The sequence below is a fragment of the Cetorhinus maximus genome, chromosome 14, assembly GCF_964194155.1.
Source record: "Cetorhinus maximus chromosome 14, sCetMax3.hap1.1, whole genome shotgun sequence".
Lineage (NCBI taxonomy): Eukaryota > Metazoa > Chordata > Chondrichthyes > Lamniformes > Cetorhinidae > Cetorhinus > Cetorhinus maximus.
The window spans coordinates 84,058,193-84,069,505 of NC_135892.1; the positions used below are offsets into that span (position 1 = coordinate 84,058,193).

Sequence of the window (11,313 nt, forward strand, 5' to 3'; positions counted from 1 at the left end):
CAAATGCAAGAGTGCACTTTTTTGCGCATACACACGAAAGAGCACACATCTCCCTGAGGCTAAGTGCTGCCTCAGGGAGATTGCTTACACTTTGTACAAACGTTAAAAATAGAAAAATTAAAAAATCCTTAACATGTCCCCCTCATGTGACAATGTCACACGAGATGGGACATGTTAATAAATTTCACTCAAACTTTATTAAAGTTTTTTAAACCCTACATAAAACCCCATTCCGCCGGTGGATGAGGTTTCAAGTTTTTTCAGAAGCCCGCCGGGGCTCCTGGCCTGCCCACCAACCTTAAGGTTGGTTGTGCAGGTCCTTTGTTTTAATTATCCTGTCAATGGCCTCAATTGGCCATTGACAGATCGGCGGGCGCACAGCTGATCGCGCTGTGCCCCTGCCTTCCTGAAAATTTAAATGGGGCGGGATGAACCCCCGATGTCATCCCACGTCATTTTGCGCGTCGGCGAGCGGGCCCCGTCCCCTGCTTGCCGACGGAAAAATTCAGCCCAAGTGTGACCTGTGCCAGGTTATGCAGATATTTTGCCAACTGGTTCCCCATGCTCAAGGATCTCTTGGAGGTCTAGAATGGATGACAGAGTTGGAAATTCACTAATCGTCTTCATTTTGTGTGGGTCTGCCAACGTTGGGGATTGTAGGGGAAAGAGAAAGATTCTGCGGGGGTCGTGGAATGGGTGAGCTGGTATGGAATGGGAGGATGGGAAGGGCTGTGCTAAGGGGTGGTTCACAGATGTGAAAGGGCATGGGGATTGTGCAGGTGTAGAAGGGTATGTGGGGGGTGTAGAGGTGTGGACGGGCATGGAGGGGGTGTAGAGGTGTGAACAGGCATTAAGGGAATGGGGAAAGGGGTTCAGAGGGAGGTGTCAATGGAATCAATGAAGGATTCCTGGGGGCATACTGAAGGTACAGGCGATAGGATGGGATGGTGACGGCTAAAGGAGGCAGTGGGATCCGGTAGGGTGGGAGGGTGAAAGTGTGGCGATGTTGAGTGAAGGGATATTGAGGGTTGTTGGAGAGGATGCGGAAGGTGATATGGACTCAGGGGTGGAGGGGGTGGCAGTCAGCAGGATGAAGGGGTGGCATATCTACTATAACGGGGGTGGACTGTTTGGGAAGGTAGAGGACTTCTACATTGACCTGTACATTGAAGGCTGACCATGGGGTGGTCAAAAAGTGATTCCTGTGGGGAGGGTCAGTGGTAATGGAGGGGGAGGATGTGGATGATGGGGGAGGGAAAAGGTTTTAGACTCAACCTCAAAGATAATGACGACCATAGCTGCAGGCTCCTATGCAGAGCTTCGTGGTGGAGATCTCAAGATGCTGCATGGGAGTTAGGTCATCGAGGGTGGGTGGAAATGCAGGTCAACTTAACTGTACAACTGAAGAGAAACACCAGCATGTAGTACTTACAATGCTAGGGCCTTGGGATAGGGGAGAGTGTGAAGGACAAAGATTTAGCATGCACGGGAGACTTCTTGAGCATGGCTCACAAGGTTGGGATTTGGGGGGGGGTGGTTGGTGTGGGTAGGGGTAAACCGCATCAGACATGATTAAAGTGCAAGTGAACTATATTTACAAAAATGTGATATGTGTGACAATCATAGTACACCCGTGCAACCACTTGTGAATCCAGATCATCTTAATTCTTCTTTCCCTACCACTTCTATGTGCTCCCCCGACCTCCACAAAAGTGGTGGAGGCAGCCTGCTGACCAGTTGGCCCTGTTGCCATGGATGATCTTGGCAGCCGTCTTCTGGAGATCCAAGGCCTGGAGGGCCGCAGCTTACTTTGGCTGTCCTGCTTTGAGGCAGCTGCTCCCTCTGCGGTCACAGAGGATGAGGCTGAAGGGTGTCACAGGCAAGGGGGATTGGAAGAGCCAGACACCCTCAGAGAGTCCTGAGTGGAGGTCCCAGGGGTGTCCAACTGCTGCCAGTCATACGGATGCAAAATGTTGACTCTGTCTTTGTCTCCACAGATGCTGTCAGACCTGCTGAGTTTTTCCAGCATTCTTTGATTTTGCTGCTGCTCCTCCCTTTGGGTGCCCGAGGGCCCCTGCCTGACTCCTTGAGGGGAAGGGGCACCTGGAGGGAGGTCTAAGAGCCCTGTCTCACTCTTGCGTAGCCACTGCAAAAGTTCACCCATGGCTACAGCGATGGAGTGTAGGTCCACTCGCATCACCAGCAGAATATGCTGGACCAGATTTTCCATGAAGTCCGCCACCCTCCCCATGGAGACCTCTATGTGTGCACAGGTCGGCACCACTTTATCAGCCAACAGGCAGATGGCCTCCTCTGCCTTGCGTGCCACCCTGTTGAGGACCTCAAACATCTCTATCTGATTTTCCTCGTCTTCTGCTCCCTCTCCAGCATCTCTTGGGAGGCCGGTTCCAGAGGCCTGTCATTGGGCGCGAACCTCGAAGATGCCTCTTCCCAGCACTCTTCCAAGCGCTGATGAGTTTGGCTGACACTGCCTTCTCCTGCTGTGGATACATGTCCATGCTGTGACCAACAGAATGTGAGACCCCTCCTAAACTAGATCTAATACCCACCGAGGTGTGTGTCTCTGGGCTGGTGCAGGGTGCAGGTGACTGCTGTTATGCCTCTACAGGTGCATTTTCTTCCTCCACGATGTTCTCGCTCCTCTCCAGGCTTGTCCGAGTGTTGGACAGGGCTTCATCAATTTCAGGCCTTGCCCTCTTCCTGGTGGCACCTGTAAATGAAAAGAAGAGAACAAATGACTGCATAAGCTGCATTCAACATGGAGGAATGTATGACCTTAGGGTTCTATGATATGCATGAATCCTTATGGATTGTGGCTACAAGCCAATCTCTCCATCTCTGATGGATCTGTCCCGCTCCACCCCTGCCAACTGGGCTGTCTGCTGCTCGAAGTCCGTCAGTTCTTTTAAGTGTGGCCGGCCCCCTACCGTCTTCTTTCTCTCTCTCCAATTTTGGCTTAACTGCTCCTGCGCAAAGAGAGATGGGGTTGAGAGCAATTGGGTTTCACGTACCTTTTCCATGCTTCCAGTCATACGAATAACCCGCTGGATTTTGTGGCATCTGATTGATGCATTCGAGGTTTCCAGAAGGGTCCTGGACCAGCACCCTCCAGAGCGGTGAGCCCATGCAGATATAAGGATAAGGCTCTGAGAGGACATGCCATTAGCCGTGCTTGCCTGTGCCCTCAATGCCTGAGACCCTTCCCCGCCTCCTCCCAGTTAGCATGGAGCTCTCTGTGTGAAAGGGTGAGGGACCCACAGTGGCCTCTTCACCTGCAGAGTAGATCGACTGCAATGGGGCTATGAAGCATCACCTTATCACATTGCCACTGAGGCCCATGTGTGAGATGAGTATGAGCAGCTGAGGGTTCACTTACCCTGGTGGCATGGATGAGGTCATTCATCCTTTTGCAGCATTGCAGGGCAGTCCTCTGCTGGAGGCCCTGGGCACTGACTGCTGTGGAAATTTGCTCCCATGCCAGGTTTGTCTCCCTGCTCGGCCTCCTCCTCCCATCCTCTGGATAGAGGACGTCCATCCTGGCCTCCACTTGGTCAAGCAGGATGCCCAGGGAGGTGTCGCTGAATTTGGACGGCAGGGCCCCCTGTCATCTTCAGTTCATTTCCTCCCTCAACGATGTGTAGATTGCTGTCCGGGCACCTTTTAAATATGGTGTCTGAACATGATGGTGCCATCCAGCCTGACCCACCACGCAATACATCAGGAAACCCCCGACTGCATAATTAATTAAGCCAATGTCGCATGATATGGTGCAAATTTCCAGTAGCATCCGCAGCCATTGCCCATCCTCACCCCTGCCATAGAACTTAGTCCTGGAAGCAGAAATTCCTCCTTGTGTTCTTGGAGAGTTTGATCAAGCTGTCATCCACTGAGGACATTGGGTAGATTTCCCTCACCACTGCCTGGCTGAGTTGTATCAGGTCGACACAGGTGCAAATGGACCCGCTTGACTTCGAATTTGGGACCATTCCGGAACACCATTCTGTCAGCTGAGTGACGGGGCAGATGACTCCCATCTCGGTCATCTCATCAAGTTTCTGTTGTACTTGCTTCATAAGTGGGTGCGGTATTTTCCGTGGCGTAAACAAGCGCACACACACACGTGTTTGGCATCATTTCTCAGTATAATGCTGTATGCAGTCTTCAGTTACCCCAGCCCAGTGAAAAGTTTTCCTTTGTAATCCGAGAGAAATAATGCTGAGCCTGATCTCATCTGTAACCAAAATGCTTCCATCAAGGGTTAATGAACAGCTATTGTTTACTGTTTTATTTCTTGGCTGGGGTGCTAAAACCTGAGGAAGCACCCATGTTGCTGGTCCAGTGAATAATGGAGCGCAAAGCAGGGATTACACCACTGATTTTTCTGGCAATAACTTTCAAACTGCCATGCATTGAAAGGATGTAATTCAGACTGGTTCTTTGGGTGGAGACTTGATTTTCTGTACAGCTAGCAATTCATTGATTTTTGCCAGTTTGTGAATCTAATTTAACACTGCAGCTTTTCTCAGCAAGGATATTTGGTATTAGGATGTCCAAATTAAAATGGTATTGCTGAAATGCATTTTAAACAGCCTAAGGGTAAAATGGCAGAACAGCTATTAATTGTGGATTTTTTCATTAGGTGGAGTTCGGAGACTTTGAGCGACCATTCTCCACTCCAGCGGGTCAGATCTCAATGCAATCCAAATCAAACCTAGTGCTGAAGCAAGTATCAGAGAAATTTTATCCGAAAAGATACAAACAAGGCTGTACAGAGGAGCAAATTAAGTATGTATGGAGCCCATTCAGTACAAACACTGACTGCCAGTTTCCTATAATCTTACCATTCTTTTCAGTAAATATTCAAGTAGTTGATTGTGTAACTCATTATTATTGTTGAAAGAATCAGTATGTTTATTCTACTATTACTTGAGTGCTGAAATCACTGGTAGCATTTCAAAACACACCTTATCTTATGGAAATAAAAATAATCACAATGTTCAAAAATGTATTTTGAATAAATTAATGCAGTAGAAAATACTGTTTCTCTGTACTATTGTGTGTCCACTTTAGACAACTATGTCAGCGACTTTCTACTAAATGGGTGGCTCTGCGAGGACGTTCTGCTGCTGATTGTGTGCGCATTTACTTTACTGTAGCAAGGAAGTGGCCTTTTTTTGGAGCAAAACTGTTTGCAACAAAGGTAGGATCTTGTATACTCCTGTCCAGGTTTGATCCTCAACAGTGAATTTTCTTCTAACATTGTGACATTATGCTGCATTAAATGTTTCATACAAATGTAAGATGTTTTATTGGTCCATTGTGTTGAAGTAGCAACTGAGACTTTTTAAATATATTCAGCTTTGTTACTTCATTCAACAGCAAGATTTAATGGAGAGCTGGAATATGGGTTCAATTTCCCAATTTGAGTTGTACATTTGTGGGGAAATACTGAGTGAGGAAGGTGCTTCCCCAACACGGAACATTGAAGATAGTCATTCCAACTTAAACAAACCTGCTTGTAGGTGGCTATAGACTGACTGGCAGGAATGAGGAAACAAATCTCTGACAACCCTCCCTTCCGAATAATAATGGGGAGACATGAAAATGCAGAATGGACAGGTTTTATTCCGCCATAAAACATTACAGGGGAAGATATTCACTATGCTCTAAATGGAACTAAGTCATAAATGCATTCTTTTTAATGAACAAATATTACTGCACATAGGAATCTTCCACCAACATGGTGGATGATAGTCAAAAAAACAAAATTGATAGGAGTTTCAGATTAGTCAAATCATAGAACTATGTTGAAAGCCATTACTACTTAGTATGCATGATCTTTGCCAATTTTTCTTTAAATAACAGCATAAACATTAATGATATTGAATTTTCTGCATATTTCACTAGTGATAGGGAGAATGTTGGAAATCTACCTTCTACCTGGGCACTGACGTTGGGATGTGGCCCTAATAAACAAAGAAGGATGGTGAACAAGAGGTCAAGTTATCAGTTCAAATTGTCAGCTCTGAAGAAGGGTCATACAGACTTGAAATGTTAACTCTGTTTCTCTCTCCGCAGATGCTGCTAGACCTGCTGAGTTTTCCAGCATTTTCTGTTTTTGTTTCAAATTGTCAGTTCAACCAATTTAACTTACATTCTAGTGTTATCAACATATTCTGTCTTGTAGATATATGATAGCTCTGCTTTTATTTCTGTTATGTAGCCAATTGCTCCACCACGATCTGATATTGCACCAGTATGGTTAGCTGTGCATGAGAATGGCATCAGCATATTGGAATACAGCTCTATGGTAAGAATGATCACCTTTAAACATTGCTTTATCACATCTTCCCCTGAGTTAAACTAAAACACATAATACTATGCTGTTCGATCTAAGTACGGCTTTTCCTCTTGTGAAGGAAGAACGTTTTTAGGAATGACTTCTACATACGTGGATGAGAAGGGTTCAGCGATTAATTAAAACTTTACCTCTAAAAGATAAAAGTCTGGAACAACAAGCAATACAAACTGATTCATTGGTGCAAGCAGAATATTAGGAAAAGTCTGCATAAACCCATGGAAGTGTTACTGTCAGCTGCTCTTTAAGCTCGACTGAATCAAGTTTCCAAAATGAGAGAAAACAAAATATAGGATTCCTTGGCATTGATCTGATTTGCTGTCAATACTTTACAATCACTGAGATTTGTACGTCATTAAATATCGTGGAATTTTGAAATTTAACAACACACAGTATATGTCTTTTTTCATTTAGTCATGGGATGTGGGCACCATTGGCTAGGCCAGCATTTATTGCCCACTGCCGATTGCCCTTGTTCAGAGGGCATTTAAGAGTCAATCACATTGATGTGGGTCTGGGGTCACGTGTAGGCCAGACCAGGTAAGGACAGCAGATTTCCTTCCCTAAAGGACATTAGTGAACCAGATGGGTTTTTACAACAATCAGCAATGGTTTCATGGTCATCATCAGACTTTTGATTCCAGATTTTTTTTATTGAATTCAAATTTCACCATCTGCCATGGTGGGATCCCCAGAGCATTACCCTGGATCTCTGGAATACTCATCTAGTGATAATACCAGCATGCCACCACCTCTCTCTGGAATGAATATGTATGAATTCATAAATCAGAACTAAATAATTTAGGAGAAGCAAGGCCTCCCATGGTAAGTCTGGACCTTTGCTGCCCTGTACTCTCCTACTCTCACCAGCCACAATTCTTTGCATCACCCAATTCCTGAAGTTTCCCTAGAGGCTCCCAAGCTTCTTCCCTTTGCTGGCCAGATTTCTGCCGGGAATGACCAAGCAGCTGATTGGTGGCATTCAAATGGGGACAAGCAGGGAAAATCTGCCAGGCCTTCAACTCAAACTCATGGCAGGAATACCATCTGCTCCCACATTCTTCCTGTCAGGAGTTAAAGTCGCCTCTTAAAGATTTACCTATATGAATAAGGTAATCATCAATAGTCATTAAAATAAAGACAACACTAAGAATTAAAAAGTGTTGTTATAATTTTATATTTGTTGTAAGTAATTACCGTATTTTGTTTTGTTTTTCCAATTCTACAGCGCTTGATAACAACATATATGTACAAGAGTATCGTGACCTTTGGAGGCTGTCGTGACGATTTTATGCTTGTAGTTGGAAAAACAGCAGACAACGCATGTACAAAAGACAAACCAACACAAAAACTCCTGTTTGCCATGTCCAAACCAAAGGTTTGTATGATTATATTTTGAACCTGTACTTAAAACCATTGAGTGTTGTTTATGTGTATGTCTAGTTTTCTGAGCAATAAACGTGGTGCCTGCCTTTTATTAATGGTTCATTTAAAAGACAATTGAATATATAAAAACCATTCATATTTATATAGGACCACATTTATATAGGACCATTAACATAGCAAAATGCTTTGTAGTTGGAGAATAGAGTTTCGATCTAGGAAGGAGCATTAGGGAAATTAGGAGAGGGAAATGAAGGTATAGTTCAATAGGTAGAATGTAAAGAGACTTTTTAGGTGAGACTTTGTAGGTTCTGCAGCTTTAGGAATCCTTGTCCAGTTCAACCATTTTAACCCATGCCAAGGTCCCTTTAATTATAAATCCTTCCTGAGAGAATCGGGAAGGCATGACAGTGAAGTGCATTACACTTTCAGCTGCCAAACCCCTAACTCTGACTTTCCCAGAATTCTCTTGCACAACACTCCTCAGGTCAACACACCTTGCAGCTTCACAAATTCCTCTCACTCCAGGCACTTCACCTCCATCTGAACAGCTAAAACTCACACTAGCCCTCATCCTATTGACCCACACCTTCCACAAATGATGTCCTTCATTTCTATCCACATGAGCAATTTCTAACATTCGTAACTCTCTGCTTTCTCTCCTGGCAGGAGGAGAACACACAGCTCTGGGGAGAGGCAGAAACCTGGGTTGGAGGTGGCATGCCAGTAAGAGGCATCTTGAAAGCCACTGGCAATGCAAGCATATCTGATGCATTGGCAAGGAGATTGTGCTCCTTGAGGCTGCAGATGTCAGCAATGATTTGCCATCAGTACCTGAGCCTCCTGAGGCTCAGACATCTTAAGAGAGATGATCCTCTGACTCTAGACCCTTTGTTGGTAGTCTCATCTCCTTGGAGCTGCATCACTACATTCATCTCCTCTACCTTGCGTAGTGGCATGTCACTGAGGAGAAGGCTGTTGGTGTTGCTGTTGGTGTTGCTTCTGCTGCTTCTGGCAGTAATGGTATTGCTGCTCTTCTTGTTCCTCATCACAGGTTCAAGGTAGAACTGTATAAGCTGCTTCCATGCCATAGTGAAGGCTGGCAGCAGGAAATGTAACTGAAGGTGAGTGAAGTGAATTCCAAGAAGTCGGCAATCATCTGTAATGCACTGAAAGCACGCTCTCAGAAGAAGTGCTGCGAGGAGCAGACTCTCACCTGGACATGGCTGCAGCTTTTCAGTTTCACTGATCCAAGGCTTCCCAACTTGCTAGTTCCACTAAAGAAGCATTCCCAGCTGTGCACTTGCCTTGATGACCCTGGCGAGTTGCTAACAGCTCTGGAAATAGGTTCGCTGGCTGTTAAAACTAACGTCTTTGGTCAAAACACCAGTTAATGAACTATTTTAATATTGAAATGCCTTTACTGGACAGCTGCATGGGGTTCCCTGCTCACCTGCAAACCTACCCGGGTGAAACCAGAATGTGGGCAGGATGATGTCAGGATCCCCCAACATCACTTTTAGAGTTTTTAACTCACTGGATGCACCCAAACGCACCTGTCAGGCTTGTTAAAATTCCCCTGAATGGGCTTGGGCGGTTAGGTGAGGAGGGGAGTTGCGCAAACTGACAGGACAGTCATGGAATGTGCAGCAATGGTTTTTTGATGTGCCGATTTTCATTATCAGGCCTTGTTTACATCACATAGGTATTGGGATTGGGTTTTGTGGGTGTCTCACAAGGACCACATATTCAGGAATGGGTTGGAACAGCAGAGGCCTAAGCCTTCCTTATGATGAGCACTCTTCCTCACCTTTGGACCTCTTTCGATATTGATCCTCCTCTGTCCCAAGTTGGTCATGTGGCCTGCCCACTCAGGCCTGAGTTAAAACTGCAGTCAAGTCCTGATTACATCAAGATCCACCCCCTGTTACTTTGTAAATGCCAAGTAAGAATAAACAATGCTTTAATTTAACATTAAAAATCTGACTTGCACCAATTGTTGATTAAACAATAAGTACTTGTGTGTTGGCATCGGCGGAGAAGAAAAGAGTTGACATTTCGAGTCCTCATGACCCTTCAACAGAACTCCTTTCTTCTCCGCCGATGCTGCCAGACCTGCTGAGTTTTTCCAGGTAATTCTGTTTTTGTTTTGGATTTCCAGCATCCGCAGTAGTTTTTTGTTTTTATCTTTAGTACTTGTGTGTTGCAGTTTTCTTGGTACATTTAATGAACAACTCGGGTCTAAAGTCCGTACACTAGAGATAAAGTTATCTACTTTCAACATGAAAAAGATTTTTAACAAACAGACTGCCTAATGTATTAGGCTAGGAATTTACTCTGTTACGCTCTTCAGTAACTCACTTGAAAAGAGATTAAAACTGTAAGATGGCAAAGCTTTTTGCTCCCTGGGGTGAATACTATAGACAGAATATGCATGAAAAATGCTTATATTAGATAAGCTAAAACTTACAAAAAAAACCCAGAAAATGTTGGAAATACTCAACAGCTCTGGCCGCACCTGTAGGGAGAGAAAAACAGGCTGAGTTTTCCCGTATCCTGGTTTCACCCGGGTAGGTTTGCAGGTGAGCAGGGAACCCCGTGCAGCTGTCCAGTAAAGGCTTTTCAATATTAAAATAGTTCATTAACTGGTGTTTTGACCAAAGATTTTAGTTTTAACAGCCAGCGAACCTATTCCCGGAGCTGTTAGCAACTCATCAGGGTCATCAAGGCAAGTGCACAGCTGGGAATGCTTCTTTAGTGGAACTAGCAAGTCGAGAAGCTTTGGATCAGTGAAACTGAAAAACTGCAGTCATGTCCAGGTGAGAGTCTGCTCCTCGCAGCACTTATTCTGAGAGCGTGCTTTCAGCGTATGACAAATGATTGCCAACTTCTTGGAATTCACTTCACTCATCTTCAGTTACCAGACTTCAATGTTGGGAACGTATGGTGGTCCCAAGCCCACCAGTGGCCTCAGTTTACCCATCAAGGTGATTTTACACGAGGCAGCCTCCCAACTAATCGCTTCCACACTTGCTGTCCAATTAGGAATGGCAGGTGGATCAGGGATGTAGGAGGCTCAATAGGAGGGCCAAAGCAATGTCTGAATGACAGATCCGCCAAAAGAGCTGAGTGCTACTGGAGAAGAGGGAGACCTAGGCATTGCCCCAGAATGGAGCTGCACATGAAGGCCTCTTCTTCACTAGTAAAGAGGATAACAAAGTACTGTAAGGGGCCTCAGGATGGAGGTTTTACCCCTCCAGAAGGTTAACTGTGGCCACTCCTGGACTCCTAAGAGCATTGCAGCCCCCTGATAATGCCAATTAATTCAGTCATTCATGTGCTGCCTCCACAGAATTGTCAGGCTCCTGACACAGCGGGGACCTATATGACATCAGAAAAGTTGCATCACTATGGATAACTGGTCCTTGATTATGGCCTTAATTGGCTTCATTGCCTGCCTGCCTCTGTGGAGAGCAGGCTGCTGATTCCCGTGGCAGCGGAAATTCACCTGAAGCCAAGACAGCATCAGGGAGCCATTCTAACGGGGCTTC

The 11,313-nt window shown here is 45.3% G+C and overlaps 1 protein-coding gene across 3 annotated transcripts in view; it reads left to right on the forward strand.

Moving 5' to 3' along the window:
* plekhh2 (pleckstrin homology domain containing, family H (with MyTH4 domain) member 2) overlaps positions 1-11,313 on the forward strand; it is a 159,231-nt gene that overhangs the window by 137,233 nt on the left and 10,685 nt on the right. For all 3 annotated transcript variants that reach the window (XM_078557164.1, XM_078557165.1, XM_078557166.1), the window contains 4 exons: positions 4,661-4,806; positions 5,092-5,221; positions 6,245-6,331; positions 7,608-7,757. In XM_078557164.1, coding sequence (XP_078413290.1) covers positions 4,661-4,806; positions 5,092-5,221; positions 6,245-6,331; positions 7,608-7,757 — 513 coding nt within the window. The remainder of the gene's footprint in view (positions 1-4,660; positions 4,807-5,091; positions 5,222-6,244; positions 6,332-7,607; positions 7,758-11,313) is intronic.